The sequence below is a fragment of the Chiloscyllium plagiosum genome, unplaced genomic scaffold (genome assembly GCF_037043375.1).
Source record: "Chiloscyllium plagiosum isolate Xiang-an unplaced genomic scaffold, Cpla_swu_hap1 HiC_scaffold_43, whole genome shotgun sequence".
NCBI lineage: Eukaryota > Metazoa > Chordata > Chondrichthyes > Orectolobiformes > Hemiscylliidae > Chiloscyllium > Chiloscyllium plagiosum.
The window spans coordinates 17300050-17325187 of NW_028270181.1; the positions used below are offsets into that span (position 1 = coordinate 17300050).

Consider the following 25138-nt stretch of genomic DNA (forward strand, 5'->3'; position numbering starts at 1 on the left):
CAAGAAAAATAGTCTCAACTTCTTCAATCTATCCTCACTCTTTGAATCATTCTGTAAATCACATCTCCACTCTCTCCAACACATTCACATCATCTTCATAATGTGGCATCCACAACTGCACAGAATACTGTCGGTGAAGTCAAACAAGAAATCTTGCACAAGTTCAACATTACTTGCCTGCTATTGTACTCTTTGCCCCTACTAATAAAGCTGAGAACACTTCATGAACTGCTCTCCACCTATCCTGCCATCTTCAATGATCTGTGCACACATACACTCAGAACCCTGTGTAACTGCACCTCCTTTAGAATTGTACCCATAGTTTATATTGTCTTCCAAAGTGCATTACCATACATTTCTCTACATTGAACTTTATCTGCCATCTATCTACCCACTCCACCAACTTGTCAATGTCCTTTTGGATGTCCATACTGTCCTCTTCAGCTTACAATTCTTTCAAATTTTGCTTCATTTGCATACTTTGCAATTGTCCCCTGGACATCAAGATCCAGATCATTAATATATAATCACAAAAAAGCAAGAGTCCCAAAATGGACTCTTGTGAACTCCACTACAAACCTTTCCACGGCTCAAAAAACCATTCATTGATAGTTTCTGTTCATTCAGCCAAATTTTATATTTACATTGCTAATGTACCTTTTAAACATGACATATAAACTTTCCTCAAGCGTGTTGCATAGTACTGTATCAAATGCCTTCTGGGAATCCATATAAACTACATCAACAGCATTACCCTCATCAAATCTTTTAATACCTCGACAAAAAACCCAACTCCAGTTAATTAAACATGATCACCCTTTAGAAATCTTAATTTTTTCCATATGATTACTAATTCTATCCTGAACAACTATTGGGAGAGCTTTCCCCTAGGTTATGGATTCTCAGAAATTGAGTATATTTAAGAAAGTGTTGAAAAACCTCTATTCATTGCCAAGGGAATTGAAACATACATGGGTAGTACAGGAAGACGAAGCTAAAGTGGATCTTAATGAATAGTGGTACAGACTTAAAAGGGCCTCTTTTGGCTCAGATACCTTAAATAATAACTCATTACAAATATCACAATGCCTTAAATGTTGCTGCTTATTTCTTTTTGCAAGTAAAAACAAGACGATATGCAAAAACAAGTCAAATCCTGAATAGGTCATTGTGGCCAAAGTCTCAAAAACTACAGGGCTCACCAAATGCTGACCTGCACTTGGAGCAAGGCTGTTTACCACTTCTATTCTGTCGAAATAGATCATGACACCACCACTATAAAGAAGAAAACAAGTTAAGTATTTCTGTAAAACACAGAAGACTTCGATAAAAATTCAGCCATAAAAACAACCCCAAATCTATGGTTTGCTAACAAAGTTAAAAATTTAAGAGTACAAAATATTTAAAAAAAAACATACATGAAAACACAAAGTAAACCACACAGAAGCGAGAAGTGATGGTTCATTACACCTAATTCAGTTCCACTTGCTTGCTCAATTAGCTGCAAGTAAACAAGCTGAAGATATTACATTTCCTAATTATACCATACTCTACCTGGTTAGCATGCTGAGGACACCAGTGCAGGTGCAGACTGTTTAATGTATCCATATTATCAACCTCCATATCACTTCAAAATAAAATTATTCAGTCTATTTTCAATTGACAAATTGGTAGAATATGGTCACCTTCTTTGTTCCAAAGTTGCACCCTTTAAAATTACATTAAATCTTAGGCAAGTTGCACTAATCATTTAATGCTCATGACATCTCTGCACTTTGGGGTTCACATCCAAGAATGCTCATGCAAAAAGTTGCAAGTCTTATGAAAGTAGTTTCCAGACAAAGCAAATAGCGCAGAAAATTAAGATCTGAAATTTTTCCCTCTCCGGTTTATCTAATGCACAAAGTCCACAGTAGATTACTGCACAGTGGCACATGTACAGCAGCATAAGCAGAACTGAACATCACTAATCTGGCCTCTTTATTGGGTACACATGCTCTTTGAATTGTTAAACTGTCCAAATTGTTTTTCACCAAAGTGAATACTATAATTGTAGTCAATTAACAAGTCAAAAATAACTACAAGATTTCCAAGTGATAAAACCTTCAATAAAACTCAATATTGGAAACAAAAACTTAAAATGTATCAGAAACAATTAAGAAAAATATTTCAAAAAGAACAAAAATCCACCTGTAAAATCAAACATTTTAGCATACCTTGTTCCACAAGGCACATTTTTCACTTCATCTGTTTGTAAAGTTGTCTGAAACATTAAAAAAAAATCAAATTTCAATCTTCATGAATTTGCTCCACCTCAGCACAATACATGGCTCAGTGGACAATAACGTAAATTGGAGTTTTTAATATAGCAATATCACGACAACTTCAACTTTCAAAACTACTTAATGCTTACAATTAGACTAACATTGATAAACAATAGAGTTTCACATGAACCGAAAGTTGTAGCTTGGTCAAACTGGTGTATGTTTAAATTACACTCAAGTTCTAGCTTAATCTCCTTTATCTCCAATCTCCCACCACTCAAATTTAATCCTTTCAAGGAAAAATTTAGTGTTTGATCAGCACATCTTGCCAAATCTCACGGGCTATTTTTCACTTTCAGGGGCTCCTTCAGTCCCTAACTCTTTCAGGAGCTGATGCAGTTTTGCAGTAACAAAACTATCTGCATTTGTGTTGATGCATAAGGAAATGCAGACTCTCTCAAAAGTAAAATTAGATAAATTAAATATCGCACTTCAGTAAACATTAAGCCACAACAGAAAAAGGAGAACATTAAATACTGAAGTGTCTAGAAGATTTATCTGGCACATGACAATAGGCACAAGTTTGCAACAAATGCTACTCTTGAAATGACCTTTCTCAGTATCCCTGTCAACAATTGCTGTGCATTTCAATATTAAGTGTTCTTAGCTACTCCTTGAATACAAAGTGTTTATCGGAAAGTTCTTAACATTGCTTTCTAGAGTGGACAAGTAAACCTGTAGCAATAGGGACAGTGGGCTAAGTCTTACTAGACATGGGCTCTCTGTCAATTTTTGGTCAATTAATGGAGTACTTCTCTTCATGACTCCTAATGGATTTTCTTCCACTATCTTCCTAAACTTGCCTTATTAGCCATGCATCACATCCCTACGGTGCACCCCTGGCCAAATTCTCCTTGTTGAAGTACTGGTCCCTGCTGGAACTTGCCATGACTCCAGGTGCCACACCAATTTTAAAGGCCAGCCATGAAACAGTCAAATGCTGGCAGTCTGCAGATGCCCTGTGCTATTCCTGTCAACTGCTCCAGATAGAGGCAACTGGCATTCTGCTTCACCAATGGAAATTTGGAGGCCCTCGTACATGTAGTTGATGGCCATGAAGTGGGCGCCCAGAAGTAGGCGATTGATGAAAGCCCAGAGAAAGACAAGTGGTGAAACTGGAGGAGCCAGGTCACCACTGACTTTCATACTGGGAACTGTCGTTGTCTAATTTCTATAATTGGATGGGAGAATGGAAAAATGCTAGCCAATGAACTGAGATGACAAAATAATGAGAAGGTTAATGCATACACAAATAAGTCTCTTACTACTTATTACTGAGACTCATGCCATGCTGTTCAGTACTTGGTTGGAAAGTGGGACTTCCGCTCTCAACATTGAAAAACACCTCACTGCCAACCTTCCACAACTCTCCCAATTTTCTCACTATTGCCCACATCATGCCGAGGAAAATTCTATTCGATGCGCTTTGACTTTTTACTATACATTGCCTGTGGATTTCTAAACTGATTTAGAACAGCTATTAGGGACTATTCACAAAACTTTATCACACTGAGGAGGATTCAGGAACAAAGCATTCCAAAACATTAAAGGCAGTATTCTTCTAGAAGTCAATGCAGAATGTCAATCAGGCAAATTATAACTGCATTCTACCTTGTATTTACTGGCAACTTCAAAGCGAATTGCTAACCTGAACAGATCTGAAGCTGGTTATAAAGGGTATCATAATGTGGTATCCTGGGTAACTTGGACTGGCCAACAAAGCACCACCTCTAAAGAAAAAAAAAGTAAACACATTTTAACAAACTCAAACAGCATCACATTGAAAATGATATTACAAGTAATGTTGATCAGCCATGGGTATAGAATACAACAGGCCGCAAACTAATTTTCAGTTAAACTCCATACTAAACCTGGATGGAAAAAGATTAATTTACAGAGCAGAAACCCATCATTTGGCTCAATCTACACTCTGGACAAGCTTCTCATCTTATTTCATCTCCCCATGAATGAGTGAGCTGTCACTAAGTTGATAGCACTCTTGTCAAAATCAGAACATTGTAGATTCAAGTCAAACTGCAGAACATGAGCAGAATTATCAAAGTTGAAACTGTGCCATACTGAGACAGTGCTGCTCTACTGCAGATGTTGTCTTCCAAAAGATATGTTTAAAATAGATCCCATTTGCTCTGAAATGGACAGAAAAATTTGAACGCCACTATTTCAAAGAACAGAGATGCTATCTCTAGTGTTCTGGTCAATATTTCTCAAACAACATAAAACTTAAATAAGCTGCTGTTTGAGAGTGCTTTCCACATCCAAGTGATTAACGCTATTATCACATTACAACGGTAGCAATGTTTCAAAAATGTACTTCACTGGCTATAAAGGCATGTGCCTGCTGGTCATGGAAAGATAAAATTAGTTATTACATTTATATTGTAAATGCAAGAAAGGCAGTATGAAATTTCCTGAATTTTTGTCATTGGCTTGGAGCAATCGTACATAAAAAAGGTAATTAATAGTTAATGCACAACATTAAGGCATGTTGGGTTGTATAATTATCCCCTACAATCCAGGGCTAGGAAACCAAGGTGCTTGTGGCAGAATAACAAATTGTAAACCTACAAGAAATTTTAAATCTACTCCTTAGCAATATTCCCACCATATACAGTCCAAAACTTGAATGTGGATGGTACTCATCTCATCATAATTTCTTATCACACACTCCCAATCCCCTTGCCATGACCTTGCAGACTCTGTTTCCACCTCTCTCAGATTTTAACTTCGATCTCCCTCAAACTTAATATTTTTCGAAGTCCTCTTTACCCATAATTCTTCCCTCAACCACAATCATATCCTGCAATTTTCTCATCTCTCTCTCTTGCTTTGATCTCCAACATTGCGTACATTTCCACCTCTGCTTACTCAACATAAACAGCTCCTCTAACAAGGGGAACAGAAGTGATTTCTGCTTTCCAAAGCAGAGTTGCATCTTGACCAAACATTCTTCACTGAGGCTCCAAACCAGTCCATTGTTTTAAGCTGTGTAAATATAGATCTTGTATCCAAGAAGTTTGTGATGGTGTATTTTGGCAGATTAAATGAAGTGATAATATATTTCCAACACATGAATATTTCTACTCCATTGTGGAAAAAACAAAGAATCTGATAAATAATATAGCACTGAGACATCTCCCAGTGGTCTTACTCATAGCAAGTAAACACCAGAATTCAAACATTTCAACACATGGAGTTCAGCTTTCAGTAAAACATTATTTTCCTGAAGCTACAATTTTCAGTGCTGACAAACCAAAGTCAAGTAAAGCAACCATTCAAGAAATAACAAAAATAAAACCATTTGTACAGCACTAAGTGTTAGATCAGCTTCAGTACAATTCCAAATCAACAGTCCTACAATATGCACTGAGTTTGGAGGTACCAATCATCCAGATGACAAATGCAAATTAGCAAGGTTATGCAAGATGGCCCAGTCTTTTCAAGTTGCATAGGGTGGGTTATACGGATAGTTTCTGATATAGCAACAGTTGAAGTGCTGCCAATTTCAGAAAAAGGTTGAACTCACATTTCTTTCTATGGGGAGCATTATCTTGCGAGCACTGGTGACTAATTAAACCTTTAATTCGTTTTGCCTAAGCTACAAAATACCAATTAGTCCATGAAAATATCAAAAGGGACATGCAAAAGGGTGAAGCTTCAAAAGGTTCCAAGTCAATAAGCCTAACATAATTTATGATGTCTGGCGCTATCAATCATTCTTAAAGCAAAACGCAGAGGTTAGAAAAGCAAGTAAACACAAAGTTGAAATATTCACAAGCTCCCCTTGGGGAATAATTCACAATTACTATTTTATTTTTCCTACTTCATGGAAACAAAGCTTGAAGATGGTTTAATAACTAGTCTCTAAAGCTTCGTAGTTTTACAATAAGATTCAAAAAAGGACACAAGATCAACCAAAACTACTCCATATTGTAACTTCATTGTTCATAAGCTTAAATTATAGATAAAAACAAATAATGTGCCTCTGTCCAATGACATGGTTTACATTTTCTCGTTTCACAAATGCAATTCTGAGCTGAAGTAAATAAATAAAGCAAGCAGTAATTTTAGGTATTTTCTAAATCGACCTGTTCAGAGATGTTGTTCTACACCTCTGAAGCAGGTGAAACCTGGACCTTGTAGCTTAGAAGCAGGGGCACTCCCACCTCACAACAAGACAAGACACAAGAGCTGTATTTTTGAACATCACAGAAAGCACAAGTGATTCCAACAATGTCTCAGTATTGCCAGTATCAAGCACCATCCACAGATTAGAACAAATGTGTCATAATTATAATCAACTTTTAACAGTCAAAAAGATAGGCATTTCACATAAAAAAGTTTATTTTTTGACATAAAAAAGTTAACAGTTTTATAAAGAGAAGTGAAATCAATAAACATTTCTGAAGGTATAATTCATTCACCAGAATATTTTCAAGGCACAGGCATATAGCTTGATACTTCTTTTAGGATTACAAAATCTATACAAACTATGATTAAAGTGCTTGTCAATATATTTGCATATTGATTTGATGGAATTTAATGAAGGATGAAATTACAAGTTACGAAAGTGAAGGCGACTATATTGGGGAAACCTCAGCAGTTGGGATCTCAAGTATATCCCATTTCAGGGACCGTGGTAGCATCGAGGAATTGTTACTGGACTAGTAATCAAGAGATTCCACTTTAAGATCAATTACTATGAGGTGGTCATCAAGCTTGTCAGGTTCATTAAATTTCCTTCAAAAGAAGAAAATTCATGATCCTTACTTGGTCGAGGCTACATATAGCTCTAGACTCTCTCAAAGCTACCCTCACAGCTGTATTATATCTCCTCTGGATGGTGGACATCACTGCCAATCATGAGGGAGTAACTCAACAACATTAAAACTGATCAAGATGGTAGACTCTTCAAAGATACATCTAGCAAACTAGACCTGCAGGTGGAGAGGGAATCAACAAAAGAAAGGAACCTATTTTCCCTTATCCTATCCAGCCTACTGATCACAGGAGCATTATCCATGATAATACTGGTAGGAGTGTCCACTGCACAGACCATATAGAGATGAAGTTCCATTTTCACACCAACATTATTGACCATTATTCCATAAGGTACTACCATTGGAGCTAAATGGGATAGATTCAGAACAGATCCAGCAGCTGAAATCTGTGCATCACGAGATCCCATGGGTCATCAGCAGCAGAACCATATTCAACCCCGATCATTGTCTGGTACATCTTTTACTTTACTCAAAGGATGTACATTGAGACAAAAATGCTTTGGGTTGAAACTGTAACCCTCGTTCTCTCTCTACTGAGGCTGCCTGACCTGCTGAATTTTCCAGCAGTGTGCGCGTGTTTAATTCAGATCTCCGCACTCGTTGGTATTTTGCTCGTCTTTCAGGCAGGAATCAACCATGGGTTACAGAAGAGTGCAGGACATGGATAGCAACACAAGCATACTGAAAAGCAAAGTAGCATCCTGGAGAAGCTACCATACAGGATGACATCCAAGCCAAGAAATCTCAATAACAGAGACAACCAAATCAAAGCCCTACAGTCCTCGGAATAAGAGTCCCCCTCAAAGAATTAAAATCATAAGCCATTTGGTCTGTTAGAATCCAAATTCCAAAATGATAGTACTTTCACCACAATAGAAAAATTAAAGACGTTGATCTCCCTGCACTTTTTAATCCAACTGTTGCAAATCTTCAAATCAGCTTCCATTAAAATGAATTTAATACCTGTAGTAAATACCAAGGTGGCCCTCTTCAATCTTGTGTATGGAAGAATAAAGGAAGAAGGCTACAACTCCAGTTAGTGCAGCCAAAGTTGCTCCAACATGAGTCATGGTCATCCTGTGTTTCCTATAAGAAATGGAATGGAACAGGAGAAGATAAAACAAGGCAGAGAGAAATAAAACGACACAAATATGGTGTGATATACAAGTTAGTACATACTTCCTCAAAACTGAACACACAGTACATGCAAAAATTATATACATTTGTGGTAGAATATTACTTCTCCATTTTACTTCAGTGTGGTGGCTCAAGATTCTAACATTTGATTAATTACCAATGTGCAACAAAAAAAAATTACAACTTATAAGCATCATATACATTTAGCTCGCACCATTAATAAAATAAATTGAAGTAGAGTTTTGTGCTTTATCAAATAGAAACTATCAAATTTAAACTTAATTACAGTATTGCAACATTCTTTGAACTTGAAGTTCGTTGAAGTAGCAGTTTTTTATGAAGCATTGTTGAAATCAAATCGACCAAAGACATGAGCAAAGGTTTTAATTTTGCCAAGAATTCTCTGCACCTTTGTCCTTTTTTAATCTGACCCAGTTTTAGGAATTTTCTTATTAGGCTAATTACAAGTAGTCAATTTCAAACACAACTCTGTTTTTCAATCTTCATCACATGTAAGAATGCAATATTCACTCTGAAATCTGAACATAAAGGAAGAGTAAGAAAGATCCTACTGCTGTAAAAGTTACCTGCAAGTTATATCATGAAGAAAAGCCTGATATTGGGTAGGATAACCTTTACAAATTTCTTACTTGCTGAACCTAACCATAAACTACTACACTTGAAGAGAATATTGGTGATGGAGTTAACAGGGAAGAAGGTTATCTAAAAATACAAAAGGATCTTGATCAATTGGGCCAATTGGCTGAGGAGTGACAGGTGGAGTTTAATTTGGATAGATGCGAAATCTTGCATTTCACTAAAACATACAAGGGCAGGACATATACAGTTAATGGTAAAGCCCTGGGTAGTGTTTTTGAACAAAGAGACCTCGGGGTTTAGGTACATACTTCTTTAAAAGTTTTGTCACAGATAGACAGGATGGTTAAGAGGGCATTTAGCATACAGTAGCGTCTCGACATACGAACGACCCCGTTCACGAACAAATTGGTTTACGAACAGGATTGTACTTTAAATTTTGCTTCAACGTACGTACGAAATTCAAGGTACGTACGAAGGTACGAATGCAAAAAGCCCGTGTGCGACCACGTGGTTTTATATTGGGAAACTATACCCAATATAAGGTTTTGTGTTAGTTCAAACAGCATTTGTGTCAAAGGCCAATGTATACACTTTTGAAAATAACTTTAAAACTCAGTTCTGTTTTCCCCAATCAGCAGCTGGTCCAAAAATGAAATCCTAAACCTCCATTTTGGGTGGCTCTTTGTTTTGAGTCAAATATTCTCAATAATAATTACTTCAATATACTAGTCTACTTTTGGTAATATACCATAATATTTAAGGCTCTAAAGCTTATAGTTGGAATTCTTAGTCTTTCCAGCAGCAGTTCATGACCCTGGCTTTGTGCTTGTGGTGTAGGTTGTCACATGTAGAATATAGTTTGTGTCGATATTTGAATTTAAACAAAAAGGACAGAAAGAAATCACATATTACAGGTGAAGAGTTACAATAGTGTTTTTTTTTATTTTTGAAGAAAGCCTGGTGTGGTTTGCTGTTATTGAGTAGTAGTAGTCAAAGGCAAGTTGGGATTTGTGGTACTTTCATTCAACCTTCACACATATGGTGACTCTGGGGCTCGATTTTTAGTGCACCAAACCAGCAAGTTGGGAAAAGCTTGGGGGTTTTTTGGCTGGGATATTTTAGAACAAGGACAATGAACAATTGAGTGTGGCGTTAGTGCAAGCAAAAAAATAGATTAAAAGATAAAGACCGTTTTTTGCTTTAAAAAGTAGGATCCAGGGAGAATAAAGTCTCCAATAAACTTACAACAAAACCAAGTGAATTCTCAGATGGAGCGCTTGAAATTTATGCTTCAATGTCAGATTTCTCAGAACAGTGATGCTATAAAACAGGTTATTTGGGATGAGTTAGTTCAACAAGCATACAGCTAGATGCTTCAGAATGTATGGAAGCAGTCTGGGCAAACAATTATATTCAAAAGGGTTAGACAAAGTAATTTTGACAGGTGGATACAAGAGTAAATATCACCTATGAGGCTGAAGAGTTTAAAGAGTTTAAATATTGTGAATGGAAATTTTGGTTGATGTTGATGTGGAGGTTGTTAGTAAATTCATAGGAAAACTCTGATTGTGGTAATGAAAATCACTTGTGTTTGAAGCAAGGGATAAAATTCCTGAATCTAAAGCCCTAATCAAGGTATGTGGACTGATTAACCCTGTCATTAAAAAAAAGACAAAACATTTGTGCAGTTAAAGATCATGAGTTATAGTGATTTTTACACTTGAACACTGTGCTCAAGAAACAATAATTTTGCCTCAAGTACAGGAGAACAAGGAAATGTACACAAATTCTGTACAAGCAAATAAACATAACATCTCTGAACATCCTTTAAGGCTTCACAGAAGCATCACATCTTGATCTCTCATACTGTGATCTAAAAATGATAACATTGCCCAGTAAAAGGGAAGACTAAGGGTATGCAGGTAAGCTTAGCATCAACTAGGAGAATGCAAAATGATTGTTAGCCTCTTTCATCTAATTCTCCTTTAGAATCGAAACATAGATCTATCCAACTGCAGTCAGGAAGCATCCATATTTGTGTGTTTGATGGAGGCTTTCAAGTGAAGAAATTTTTTTTTCGTTCTTATGAACACGAGCAAAGCCTACATGAGTTACATTGAATTTGAAATGCAGAAAGCCAACATTCAATCACAATCAAACTTGAATCTGGAACCTGAAACAACTGAGGTTCAGATTTACTCATATTGAACTGAACATCAGGGCAAGAAGCAATGAGCAGAGAGATTTGATAGGTTGGAAGTAAATGGCCAGAAAATTGAAGTGTTGTCAACTCAGACAACAGACACATACTGTTCAGAACACCACTGAGAAATTGAGCCACCAAAAATAGAGTTGGACGTGATGGTTCAAAACATTTAATACCACAACGGAATACTATTATTTAACATTGTTTAAAACATCTGACCAGTAACAAATCAGCTTTCTCTTCCAGTCTGACGAAGTGGACACGAAAACACAGAAGAGTATAGCATGGCAACAGGCCCTTCAGCTTATGATGGTGGGCTGAACAGGATGCCAAATTAAATGAATCCCTTTGACGTGCCCTTGGTTCATATCTATCCATTTCTTAGATAAGTGTTATATTACACAAAAGTCCCTTAAATACCCCTATCATCATGCCTGTCTCCACCATCACCACTCCTGGCACTGCATTCCAGATTCCTACCACTCTAAAAAAAAAACATGCCCTTCACGTCTCCTTTGAACTTTTGCTCCTAACCTTAAAGGCATGGCCTCGAGATTTAGACATTTCAACACTGGGAAAAAAATTCTGACCGTCAATCCTTTCTATGCATCTTATAATTTCTCAGCCTCCGCTCCAGAGAAAAGAACCTGAGACTTTCTAGTCTCTCCTTGTAGCATCCTGGTAAAGTTCTTCTGCACCCTATCCAAAGCCTCCTCAGGCTTTCTGTAATGAGGCAACAAAACCTGAATGCAATACTCTAAGTGTGGTCTAATGAAAGTCTTATAAAGCTGCAAGAAGATAGCCTGACTCTTGTAATCAACTCTTGATATTAGTGAAGCAACTAAGATAATACAAGCAACTGCAGTTGAAAGTAGGCAAACATCAGAAAACAGAAATGAGAAAATGCTTTAGTTCACATTTTGAGGATAACTTAATTGACGCAAAAATTTAATTTAATTCTTTCACTGAAAGAATTTCATGACTTTAAACCAGAGGAATTACCTTGCAGCCAGGTTAACTCGATAATTTTAAGACATTGCAGAAGAATTCATTGTGAAACTTTTAAAGGACAAGCCAGACTCCTCAAAACATTTTTAAAACAGGTAGCCAGACCACATCTTTGCTATTTGTTTTAGGTAAGTGTATAGTAGACATTCCCAGAGTAAATTAGCTGGTCTGACTGCCAGGTTTTAAACAAACAGGATTTATTTATAAATTACAGAATGAAACATAACCAGAAAATGGATTACTGGATAACTTATCCCGAAGCAAACAACTGACAAACTATCCCGACTTATGATGCTGTTCTGAAAATACTTGAAACAGTCCCAATAAAATACATCCCTTACACACAGTAAAAATGAAACAAACAAGGGCTTACAGGCTTGACATTAGAGAGACAGTACCTGGCTGGACTTGCTCCAGCAGCGCTTCTTCTCACGCACTGTTGTTGAACTGAATCAAAAACTCTAAGAGAAGGCTAGCTACATAGCTAGCTGGCCCTCCCCTTTGATTATACCGGTTTTTAAGACTTGAAAGCCTTAGGCTGGAGGCATTATCAGCTGGGGTAAACAAGAATGGCCCCAATAAACCTTTCAAACCCAGCCTAGATGGAGCCTGGCCAATTACCACGATTAAACTGTACTCTCTCTGGACTTTAATGTAATGTTAAATGGTTAAACTGTCTGGAAATGGGTGGGGACGACACGCACGTAGGAATGTGGATGACTCCCACTTCATTCAGGCAGCCATTTCCTACTACTTCCCTGCTATTATCAAGTTAAACTCTTATTCACTCCCTTCCATTCAGAAATGCTTTCATAGCCACCCCCCCCCCCCCGCCAATCAAAATTGCTTGCGTGATCATCCCCAAATACTGAAGCATATCATATTTACACTATCTGGGGAAGTAGTAGAGCCAGAGGTCATTTGCAGGACCACTCCAGAGCTAGGACGTATCACACCTACTTTGTCTTGGGGAATCACGGAGTCAGGAAGTTGTCTGCATAACATTTCCCCGGGATTAGGGCATTTAAATTTACATTATCTTTGAGGATGATCTCATCCTACCATTGTACCTGGGGTAACGTGGTTATGGGGGATTTGGGGTGGGGGGAAAAAAAAAGAGGGACAGGGGGGATGAAGGAGTTGCCAGAGTTCCTGTGAGCATTACCAACTGACCTGTATAAAAGGGGATGTTTCCTCTTCATTTGGGGCCTTTGACTCAACTTTGCATGCCTGCAAGGAGGATCAAAGGGGGTCACCTAGCTTGTACAGCTTTTGATAAACTAACTAACTGCTTGCAGAAGCTGGTGTGTGCGAATTGCATCTCACGCGTGAAAGCTCAGGAAAAGAACCTAACAACCCCCCCCTGGAAAAAATCTTGTAAAAAGACCAGCATTGTGACAAAACCAAACAATTGATTTTTCTCCCACAAATGAAGATACAGATATTAAGTTTTCTTCTAAATTAATGCTGGTTTTATTTTGAGTAGCAGGGTATGCAGCTAACAAAAATGCATGTTGCTAATAATATTTTGTTGAAAACTTGAAAACTCAAAGTTCAGATGGAGCTCATTAATTCAACCATTCAATCCAAAAATTATGCACAATGCTGGAAAAGCAACAAATGCATTGACTAGAATGTGAAAAAAATACAACTAAGTTACGAATTCAAAAGGATCACAACGGATACTGTATGAGATGAATAACAATGAGTGGATCCAAGCTTCATGTATTATTGTCTGTGTGTACCTTGCAATAAAAGGCATGTTTTTGAAATGGTGTACCACTATGGAGGTACGCAAGAGCCAATTTTACTTATGGTCTATGGACTAAAATGGAAACTATTATAAAGAGGAGAATGTACAAAAGATTGTTTGCAACTTGGAAAAACCAGTGAAGCCATCTACTGAATGAAACAACATTACTTTTTAGGACACTGTCAAATTATTTGGACTCAATTTGTTCAGTAAGCTCAACATAGTAACAAGCTTCTGAGTGGTGAGTTTGCAGCTTAACAGAATGCAGGAAATGAAACAGAAGTAAAGAAACCTACAGAAGTTGCATCAATCGTTCTGTCCCCACCTTTCCAAAAAAAAAGTCACTCATTCCAATATTCTGTCAAAGAGTAAAACTACATTTGGAGATGCTGAAAGAAATAAGAAAACATGACTGACCAAGCAGCTAGTGAACTACAGATTGATTGATCTTGTGCAGATGGTATCGTAGCATCAAAGAAATTCAAGAATTACAAAACTAATCTATTTAGATTTGAGATTTGGACTGGTGACAAATAAATACTTATAACAAATTGTGTTATGTTTTAATTACTGATGAAAGCCTCGTGTGGTTCATTGAGCAGTCAAGAGGCAAATTGGGATTTTTGGCACTTTCATTAAACTCTCTCATTTGTGACGACTCCAGGAATAGTGGGGCTCGATTTCCAGGGCACTAAGTTGTCAAACTACCCTTTGTTTCTCCTCTCTTATAGCACACTAAAAGAGTTCCAGATGAAGGAAAGATTTTAACAAGGATGAATGCAGAAATGCAGAACAGCCAAATGCCAACAGTTGACATAACTCAAAGTAAAAACATGTTTATCTCTGAATTGCCCTCCAGGTGTAGATGGCATTTGTTTCCAGGTGTTGAAGTGTTTATCAAACTGTCATTAATAACAGGGAAGCACCATGGCAGGTGGTAAAACTCTTGGAAAGAAATTTAATCACTACCCAGTTGCCTGTTCGCATTATATCAAGGTTTAATAAACTGCAATTGGTTCAGCTTGGATATTGATAAAGTCCGTGAAACAAAATGTTGGGAATCATAACATCACTGCCACACACACCAAAAATAGAATTTAAAATTGACCCTAATTCACAGCTAAATGAATGGCACCATTCTGTGGATTACCACCTTGCTGCGATGGGGAAGACTGATGTTCCACTGATTCTGAGAGTAATGGTGCCAGGTGATCTCAACTTCTGGAATGATCACCCATGATGGCAAGGTTGGAGGGGAGGAACCAGATTAAGTGTAAATGAAAACAAGTCCTCAATGGCAAATCAAGTGGAAGGTATTCATGTGATGTCAATGGCTGTGATGGCGGATGGAGACTTCAACTGTAAGGGGATCTCCATTTGAAGTTTCCTTGCCACAGGAACCGGATGCACCTTCTGTCAAGGACCACATGTCTGTTGATGTGCAGCAGCATTCCCATATTAAAAGATGTACCACACAAAGAGTCTACCGAGAGGATCTTAAGGCCAAGGTCCAATTCTTTCCAAAGACCCACAACCAATGGCATGGAATTTACTTGGTGGATAATCACATTCACTAATGACTGATTGCCCATGATAATGGCTCTAAACTCAATACCATTCTCAGAGTGCCTTTGGTGCAGTCAACTACAGTTTTGAACATAGAGTACCTTGAAAGCAGAGAGTGAATGTAAATTAATCAAATTTGCAGCTGACACCTAGCCGAGAGGGTTAGTGAACCAGAAAATAGCAGCTCAAATTACAGAACCAGCTAACCAAAATAACTCAGTGGACAGAACAGAGAGAAATTAAATTTTATACAGGAAGACTAACACTTGAAAGATGATGCACGATGAATGGCTGAAATAGCAAAGATGAAGTTGAAAAAGACTGTTTGCACACCATACACAAAATGGTAGTGCACTAATACTGCGAAACATAAAAGAAAAAAAATCATTTCGAAGATGCCCAAATAACAAACATTGAAAACAAAGTGAAGTATTGGCTAGGAGAAGGAGCATTGTGAGATCTTGCACATTCACTGAATTATTCAGCCAAAACTAGAAGGAACATGAGGTTTGATCACACTTTACAATGCTCTGGTGTCAAGAACTTTATCCAGTTCTCACCACTGAAACATTTACATCCTGAAAAAAAAAAGTACATTTTAAGAGTTCTCAGCTATGAAGAAATGTAACAGATTGTCAGGGAGTTAAATTCCTAGCCTGTCAATTGGATTTAAGAACATGATATCATGCTCGATGAAGTCTATTAGAGGTTTATGAAATCATGAAGTGCATAGTTGCTCGTTGGGTGGCATTGCTGTGTCATAGTGCGAGGGACCAAGGTTAGATTCCAGCTGTGTATGGTGTTTGCACATTCTCCCAGTGTCTGCTTGGGTTTCCTCCGGTTTCTCCCACAACCCAAAGATGTGCAGGTCATGCTAAATTGTCCATAGTGTTCAGGGATGTGTAGGTTGGGTGCATTAGTCAGGGGTAAATGTAGGGTAATAGGGGAGCGGAATGATTCTTTGGAGGGTCAATGTGGACTTTTTGGGCCAACTAGCCTGTTTCCACACTGTAGGGATTTTGTGATCGTCAAAATGAATAGCAAAGGTCTTTTGGAAAAGACTAAACTGATTAACTTCTCTCCAAATATGTATCTTTCTGAAACATCTTTTGGAATCCCAGAACAAACAAATACATAATTTTATTTAAAATTAAGTCTGTTGAAATTGTTCATGGGGCAAATATTTACTTTCTGCTTACATCCTTGCAATTAGTAAAACACCAACAGACCCACCAAGCTTTCCCCAGAAAAGCCTAACACAGTTTTAACTTGCATTTACAAGTCTGGCATTTGACAACAATCGGGTGGTGGGATCTGACTGAAGCATTGATATGGACATTATAAAGCAGAGAGGATTCAGTAAAGCCAAAGGAGGTTAGGTAGTGAAAGCTTGGAACAAAGATTACATAATGTACAAGTTAAAAGAGGGGGTAGTTAAACACCAAACTGGATAAAACTGCATCAATCTGGTCGAACAATGCCTGGAAGGAATTTAAAAGGAAAAGAAAATGGCGAAGGAAGAGATCAGCATAAATGAGAAAACAGAAACAAATGCAGATTGTGCATGATATGGGTCAGAGCTCTGGAGCTTGGCAGGGATGGAGCAAAGAAAAAGTTGAGAAAGCAAGTTCCAGTGAAGATAGACGGCAGAAAATTAGCCCAATTATGAACATTTTAAAAACAACAATTTGAACAGGAATCATTTAAACATCGCCTCACACGCAGACAGAAAAACTTCCATTCAGGGACAGCAGTTTAAAAAGGATTTCTGCCTGCAATGTAAAGTTTCTATTTCCACCCTCTACTCCTTTGTAGAGGGCAGTTTTAAAATATGTTTCTTTTAACACAAGACAATGAAACATAGGAGATCAGGGGTCAGTAAAGGGCAAGGTGAGGGTGAGAACAAAGGTGAAGTTGGGGGAGGGTGAGAGGTCGAGAGTTGGAATGAGGGGTGGGGCGGGAAGAGCCGGGGGAGCAGGAAGAGCGAGTGGGGGGGGGGGTGGGGGGAGAAGAGCGAGCGAGCGGACGGGAAGAGCGGGGTGGGGGGAGAAGAGGAGCGAGGGGACGGGGGTGGAGGAGAAGAGGGGGGGTGGAGGAGAAGGGTGAGGGGACGGGGACGGGGGGGGGGAGAGAAGAGGGAGGGGACAGGGGGAAAGAAGAGAATAGGGGACGGGGGTGGGGGGGTGGAGCGAGAGAAGAGGCGATGGGACGGGGGGTGGGGGCAAGGGGGACGGGGGCGGGTCGAGAGAAGAGGCGAGGGGACGGGGGTGGGGGGGGCGAGAGAAGAGGGAGGGGACGGGGGTGGGGGGGGCGAGAGAAGAGGAGGGGACGGGGGTGAGGGAGTGGGGGCGAGGGGACGGGGGGGGCAAGAGAAGAGGCGAGGGGGACGGGGGTGGGGGGGAGGCGCGAGAGAAGGGGCGAGGGGACGGGGCGGAGGGGGAGGGTGAGCTCACGGGGGCTGGGGGGGGAGGGAGGGTGAGCTCACGGGGGCTGGGGGGGGGAGGGAGGGTGAGCTCACGGGGGCTGGGGGGGGAGGGAGGGTGAGCTCACGGGGGCTGGGGGGGGAGGGAGGGTGAGCTCACGGGGGCTGGGGGGGGAGGGAGGGTGAGCTCACGGGGGCTGGGGGGGGAGGGAGGGTGAGCTCACGGGGGCTGGGGGGGGAGGGAGGGTGAGCTCACGGGGGCTGGGGGGGGAGGGAGGGTGAGCTCACGGGGGCTGGGGGGGGAGGGAGGGTGAGCTCACGGGGGCTGGGGGGGGAGGGAGGGTGAGCTCACGGGGGCTGGGGGGGGAGGGAGGGTGAGCTCACGGGGGCTGGGGGGGGAGGGAGGGTGAGCTCACGGGGGCTGGGGGGGGGAGGGAGGGTGAGCTCACGGGGGCTGGGGGGGGAGGGAGGGTGAGCTCACGGGGGCTGGGGGGGGAGGGAGGGTGAGCTCACGGGGGCTGGGGGGGGAGGGAGGGTGAGCTCACGGGGGCTGGGGGGGGAGGGAGGGTGAGCTCACGGGGGCTGGGGGGGGAGGGAGGGTGAGCTCACGGGGGCTGGGGGGGGAGGGAGGGTGAGCTCACGGGGGCTGGGGGGGAGGGAGGGTGAGCTCACGGGGGCTGGGGGGGGAGGGAGGGTGAGCTCACGGGGGCTGGGGGGGGAGGGAGGGTGAGCTCACGGGGGCTGGGGGGGGGAGGGAGGGTGAGCTCACGGGGGGCTGGGGGGGGGGAGGGAGGGTGAGCTCACGGGGGCTGGGGGGGGGAGGGAGGGTGAGCTCACGGGGGCTGGGGGGGAGGGAGGGTGAGCTCACGGGGGCTGGGGGGGGGAGGGAGGGTGAGCTCACGGGGGCTGGGGGGGGAGGGAGGGTGAGCTCACGGGGGCTGGGGGGGGAGGGAGGGTGAGCTCACGGGGGCTGGGGGGGGGAGGGAGGGTGAGCTCACGGGGGCTGGGGGGGAGGGAGGGTGAGCTCACGGGGGCTGGGGGGGGAGGGAGGGTGAGCTCACGGGGGCTGGGGGGGGAGGGAGGGTGAGCTCACGGGGGCTGGGGGGGGGGGGAGGGGAGGGTGAGCTCACGGGGGCTGGGGGGGGAGGGAGGGTGAGCTCACGGGGGCTGGGGGGGGGGGAGGGAGGGTGAGCTCACGGGGGCTGGGGGGGAGGGAGGGTGAGTCACGGGGGCTGGGGGGGGAGGGAGGGTGAGCTCACGGGGGCTGGGGGGGGAGGGAGGGTGAGCTCACGGGGGGCTGGGGGGGGGAGGGAGGGTGAGCTCACGGGGGCTGGGGGGGGGAGGGAGGGTGAGCTCACGGGGGCTGGGGGGGGAGGGAGGGTGAGCTCACGGGGGCTGGGGGGGGAGGGAGGGTGAGCTCACGGGGGCTGGGGGGGGAGGAGGGTGAGCTCACGGGGGCTGGGGGGGGAGGGAGGGTGAGCTCACGGGGGCTGGGGGGGGAGGGAGGGTGAGCTCACGGGGGCTGGGGGGGGAGGGAGGGTGAGCTCACGGGGGCTGGGGGGGGAGGGAGGGTGAGCTCACGGGGGCTGGGGGGGGAGGGAGGGTGAGCTCACGGGGGCTGGGGGGGGAGGGAGGGTGAGCTCACGGGGGCTGGGGGGGGAGGGAGGGTGAGCTCACGGGGGCTGGGGGGGGGGGGGGAGGGGGAGGGTGAGCTCACGGGGGCTGGGGGGGGAGGGAGGGTGAGCTCACGGGGGCTGGGGGGGAGGGAGGGTGAGCTCACGGGGGGCTGGGGGGGGAGGGAGGGTGAGCTCACGGGGGCTGGGGGGGGAGGGAGGGTGAGCTCACGGGGGCTGGGGGGGGAGGGAGGGTGAGCTCACGGGGGCTGGGGGGGAGGGAGGGTGAGCTCACGGGGGCTGGGGGGGGAGGGAGGGTGAGCTCACGGGGGCTGGGGGGGGAGGGAGGGTGAGCTCACGGGGGCTGGGGGGGGAGGGAGGGTGAGCTCACGGGGGCTGGGGGGGGAGGGAGGGTGAGCTCACGGGGGCTGGGGGGGAGGGGAGGGTGAGCTCACGGGGGCTGGGGGGGGAGGGAGGGTGAGCTCACGGGGGCTGGGGGGGGAGGGAGGGTGAGCTCACGGGGGCTGGGGGGGGAGGGAGGGTGAGCTCACGGGGCTGGGGGGGGAGGGAGGGTGAGCTCACGGGGGCTGGGGGGGGAGGGAGGGTGAGCTCACGGGGGCTGGGGGGGGAGGGAGGGTGAGCTCACGGGGGCTGGGGGGGGAGGGAGGGTGAGCTCACGGGGGCTGGGGGGGGAGGGAGGGTGAGCTCACGGGGGCTGGGGGGGGAGGGAGGGTGAGCTCACGGGGGCTGGGGGGGGAGGGAGGGTGAGCTCACGGGGGCTGTGGGGGGAGGGAGGGTGAGCTCACGGGGGCTGTGGGGGGAGGGAGGGTGAGCTCACGGGGGCTGTGGGGGGGGGGAGGGAGGGTGAGCTCACGGGGGCTGGGGGGGGGAGGGAGGGTGAGCTCACGGGGGCTGGGGGGGGAGGGAGGGTGAGCTCACGGGGGCTGGGGGGGGAGGGAGGGTGAGCTCACGGGGGCTGGGGGGGGAGGGAGGGTGAGCTCACGGGGGCTGGGGGGGGAGGGGAAGGAGGGTGAGCTCACGGGGGCTGGGGGGGGAGGGGGAAGGAGGGTGAGCTCACGGGGGCTGGGGGGGGAGGGGAAGGAGGGTGAGCTCACGGGGGCTGGGGGGGAGGGGAAGGAGGGTGAGCTCACGGGGGCTGGGGGAAGGAGGGTGAGCTCACGGGGGCTGGGGGGGGAAGGAGGGTGAGCTCACGGGGCTGGGGGGGAAGGAGGGTGAGCTCACGGGGGCTGGGGGGGGGGGGGGGAAGGAGGGTGAGCTCACGGGGCCTGGGGGGGGGGGGAAAGGAGGGTGAGCTCACGGGGGCTGGGGGGGGGGGAAGGAGGGTGAGCTCACGGGGGTGGGAGGGGGGAGGGTGAGCTCACGGGGGGTGGGAGGGGGGAGGGTGAGCTCACGGGGGGTGGGAGGGAGGAGGGTGAGCTCACGGGGGGTGGGAGGGGGGAGGGTGAGCTCACGGGGGGTGGGAGGGTGAGCTCACGGGGGGTGGGAGGGGGGAGGGTGAGCTCACGGGGGGTGGGAGGGGGGAGGGTGAGCTCACGGGGGGGGGGGAGGGGGGAGGGTGAGCTCACGGGGGGGGGGAGGGGGGGCGGGTGAGCTCACGGGGGGGGGAGGGGGGGCGGGGGAGCTCACGGGGGGTGGGAGGGGGGCGGGGGAGCTCACGGGGGGTGGGAGGGGGGGCGGGGGAGCTCACGGGGGGTGGGAGGGGGGGCGGGGGAGCTCACGGGGGGTGGGAGGGGGGGCGGGGGAGCTCACGGGGGGTGGGAGGGGGGGCGGGGGAGCTCACGGGGGGTGGGAGGGGGGGCGGGGGAGCTCACGGGGGGTGGGAGGGGGGGCGGGGGAGCTCACGGGGGGTGGGAGGGGGGGCGGGGGAGCTCACGGGGGTGGGAGGGGGGGCGGGGGAGCTCACGGGGGGTGGGAGGGGGGGCGGGGGAGCTCACGGGGGGTGGGAGGGGGGGCGGGGGAGCTCACGGGGGGTGGGAGGGGGGCGGGGGAGCTCACGGGGGGTGGGAGGGGCGGGGGAGCTCACGGGGGGTGGGAGGGGGGGGGGAGCTCACGGGGGGTGGGAGGGGGGCGGGGGAGCTCACGGGGGGCGGGAGGGGGCGGGGGAGCTCACGGGGGGCGGGGGAGCTCACGGGGGGCGGGAGGGGGGGCGGGGGAGCTCACGGGGGGCGGGGGAGCTCACGGGGGGCGGGAGGGGGGCGGGGGAACTCACGGGGGGCGGGAGGGGGGCGGGGGAGCTCACGGGGGGCGGGGGAGCTCACGGGGGGCGGGAGGGGGGCGGGGGAGCTCACGGGGGGCGGGGGAGCTCACGGGGGGCGGGAGGGGGGCGGGGGAGCTCACGGGGGGCGGAGGGGGGCGGGGGAGCTCACGGGGGGCGGGGGAGCTCACGGGGGGCGGGGGAGCTCACGGGGGGCGGGGGAGCTCACGGGGGGCGGGGGAGCTCACGGGGGGCGGGAGGGGGGCGGGGGAGCTCACGGGGGCGGGAGGGGGCGGGGGAGCTCACGGGGGCGGGAGGGGGGCGGGGGAGCTCACGGGGGGCGGGAGGGGGGCCGGGGGGCGGGAGGGGGGCGGGGAGCTCACGGGGGGCGGGAGGGGGGCGGGGGAGCTCACGGGGGGCGGGAGGGGGGCGGGGGAGCTCACGGGGGGCGGGGGAGCTCACGGGGGGCGGGAGGGGGGCGGGGGAGCTCACGGGGGGCGGGAGGGGGGCGGGGGAGCTCACGGGGGGCGGGAGGGGGGCGGGGGAGCTCACGGGGGGCGGGAGGGGGGCGGGGGAGATCACGGGGGGCGGGAGGGGGGCGGGGGAGCTCACGGGGGGCGGGGGAGCTCACGGGGGGCGGGAGGGGGGCGGGGGAGCTCACGGGGGGGGGGGGCGGGGGAGCTCACGGGGGGGCGGGAGGGGGGCGGGGGAGCTCACGGGGGGCGGAGGGGGGCGGGGGAGCTCACGGGGGGCGGGAGGGGGCGGGGGAGCTCACGGGGGGCGGGAGGGGGGCGGGGGAGCTCACGGGGGGGCGGGAGGGGGGCGGGGGAGCTCACGGGGGGCGGGAGGGGGCGGGGGAGCTCACGGGGGGCGGGAGGGGGGCGGGGAGCTCACGGGGGCGGGAGGGGGGCGGGGGAGCTCACGGGGGGCGGGAGGGGGGCGGGGGAGCTCACGGGGGGCGGGAGGGGGGCGGGGGAGCTCACGGGGGGCGGGGGAGCTCACGGGGGGCGGGAGGGGGGCGGGGGAGCTCACGGGGGGCGGGAGGGGGGCGGGGGAGCTCACGGGGGGCGGGAGGGGGGCGGGGGAGCTCACGGGGGGCGGGGGAGCTCACGGGGGGCGGGAGGGGGGGCGGGGGAGCTCACGGGGGGCGGGAGGGGGGGCGGGGGAGCTCACGGGGGGCGGGAGGGGGGCGGGGGAGCTCACGGGGGGCGGGAGGGGGCGGGGGAGCTCACGGGGGGCGGGAGGGGGGCGGGGGAGCTCACGGGGGGCGGGAGGGGGGCGGGAGAGCTCACGGGGGGGCGGGAGAGCTCACGGGGGGGCGGGAGAGCTCACGGGGGGGCGGGAGAGCTCACGGGGGGGCGGGAGAGCTCACGGGGGGGCGGGAGAGCTCACGGGGGGGCGGGAGAGCTCACGGGGGGGCGGGAGAGCTCACGGGGGGGCGGGAGAGCTCACGGGGGGGCGGGAGAGCTCACGGGGGGGCGGGAGAGCTCACGGGGGGGCGGGAGAGCTCACGGGGGGGCGGGAGAGCTCACGGGGGGGCGGGAGAGCTCACGGGGGGGCGGGAGAGCTCACGGGGGGGCGGGAGAGCTCACGGGGGGGCGGGAGAGCTCACGGGGGGGCGGGAGAGCTCACGGGGGGGCGGGAGAGCTCACGGGGGGGCGGGAGAGCTCACGGGGGGCGGGAGAGCTCACGGGGGGCGGGAGAGCTCACGGGGGCGGGAGAGCTCACGGGGGGCGGGAGAGCTCACGGGGGGCGGGAGAGCTCACGGGGGGCGGGAGAGCTCACGGGGGGCGGGAGAGCTCACGGGGGGCGGGAGAGCTCACGGGGGGCGGGAGAGCTCACGGGGGGCGGGAGAGCTCACGGGGGGCGGGAGAGCTCACGGGGGGCGGGAGAGCTCACGGGGGGCGGGAGAGCTCACGGGGGGCGGGAGAGCTCACGGGGGGCGGGAGAGCTCACGGGGGGCGGGAGAGCTCACGGGGGGCGGGAGAGCTCACGGGGGGCGGGAGAGCTCACGGGGGGCGGGGGAGCTCACGGGGGGCGGGGGAGCTCACGGGGGCGGGAGGGGGGCGGGGGAGCTCACGGGGGGCGGGAGGGGGGCGGGGGAGCTCACGGGGGCGGGAGGGGGGCGGGGGAGCTCACGGGGGGCGGGAGGGGGAGCACACGGGGGGCGGGAGGGGGAGCACACGGGGGGCGGGAGGGGGAGCACACGGGAGGGGGAGGGGGAGCACACGGGAGGGGGGAGGGGGAGCACACGGGAGGGGGGAGGGGGGCGGGGAGCACACGGGAGGGGGGAGGGGGAGCACACGGGAGGGGGGAGGGGGAGCACACGGGAGGGGGAGGGGGAGCACACGGGAGGGGGGAGGGGGAGCACACGGGAGGGGGGAGGGGGAGCACACGGGAGGGGGGAGGGGGAGCACACGGGAGGGGGGAGGGGGAGCACACGGGAGGGGAGCACACGGGAGGGGGAGCACACGGGAGGGGGGAGGGGGAGCACACGGGAGGGGGGAGGGGGAGCACACGGGAGGGGGGAGGGGGAGCACACGGGAGGGGGGAGGGGGAGCACACGGGAGGGGGGAGGGGGAGCACACGGGAGGGGGGAGGGGGAGCACACGGGAGGGGGGAGGGGGAGCACACGGGAGGGGGGAGGGGGAGCACACGGGAGGGGGGAGGGGGAGCACACGGGAGGGGGGAGGGGGAGCACACGGGAGGGGGGAGGGGGAGCACACGGGAGGGGGGAGGGGGAGCACACGGGAGGGGGGAGGGGGAGCTCACGGGAGGGGGGAGGGGGAGCTCACGGGGGGGTGGGAGGGGGGCGGGGGAGCTCACGGGGGCGGGGGAGCTCACGGGGGGCGGGGGAGCTCACGGGGGGCGGGAGGGGGGGGCGGGGGAGCTCACGGGGGGCGGGAGGGGGGGCGGGGAGCTCACGGGGGGCGGGGGAGCTCACGGGGGCGGGAGGGGGGCGGGGGAGCTCACGGGGGGCGGGGAGCTCACGGGGGGCGGGAGGGGGGCGGGGGAGCTCACGGGGGGCGGGAGGGGGAGCTCACGGGGGGCGGGAGGGGGAGCTCACGGGGGGCGGGAGGGGGAGCTCACGGGGGGCGGGAGGGGGAGCTCACGGGGGGCGGGAGGGGGAGCACACGGGAGGGGGGAGGGGGAGCACACGGGAGGGGGGAGGGGGAGCACACGGAGGGGGGAGGGGGAGCACACGGGAGGGGGGAGGGGGAGCACACGGGAGGGGGGAGGGGGAGCACACGGGAGGGGGGAGGGGGAGCACACGGGAGGGGGGAGGGGGAGCACACGGGAGGGGGAGGGGGAGCTCACGGGGGATGGGAAGGGGGCGGGGAGCTCACGGGGGGCGGGGGAGCTCACGGGGGGCGGGAGGGGGCGGGGGAGCTCACGGGGGGCGGGAGGGGGGCGGGGGAGCTCACGGGGGGCGGGAGGGGGGCGGGGGAGCTCACGGGGGGCGGGAGGGGGGCGGGGGAGCTCACGGGGGGCGGG

The 25138-nt window shown here is 50.9% G+C and overlaps 1 protein-coding gene across 1 annotated transcript in view; it reads right to left on the minus strand.

Moving 5' to 3' along the window:
* LOC122541854 (erlin-1-like) overlaps positions 1 to 25138 on the minus strand; it is a 47359-nt gene that overhangs the window by 19005 nt on the left and 3216 nt on the right. Inside the window, exons 2-5 of the mRNA XM_043678919.2 lie at positions 8087 to 8209; positions 3973 to 4054; positions 2217 to 2263; positions 1214 to 1275 (exon numbers count right to left, since the gene is read on the minus strand). Of these exons, the coding sequence (XP_043534854.2) occupies positions 1214 to 1275; positions 2217 to 2263; positions 3973 to 4054; positions 8087 to 8199 (304 nt within the window). The 5' untranslated portion in view covers positions 8200 to 8209. The remainder of the gene's footprint in view (positions 1 to 1213; positions 1276 to 2216; positions 2264 to 3972; positions 4055 to 8086; positions 8210 to 25138) is intronic.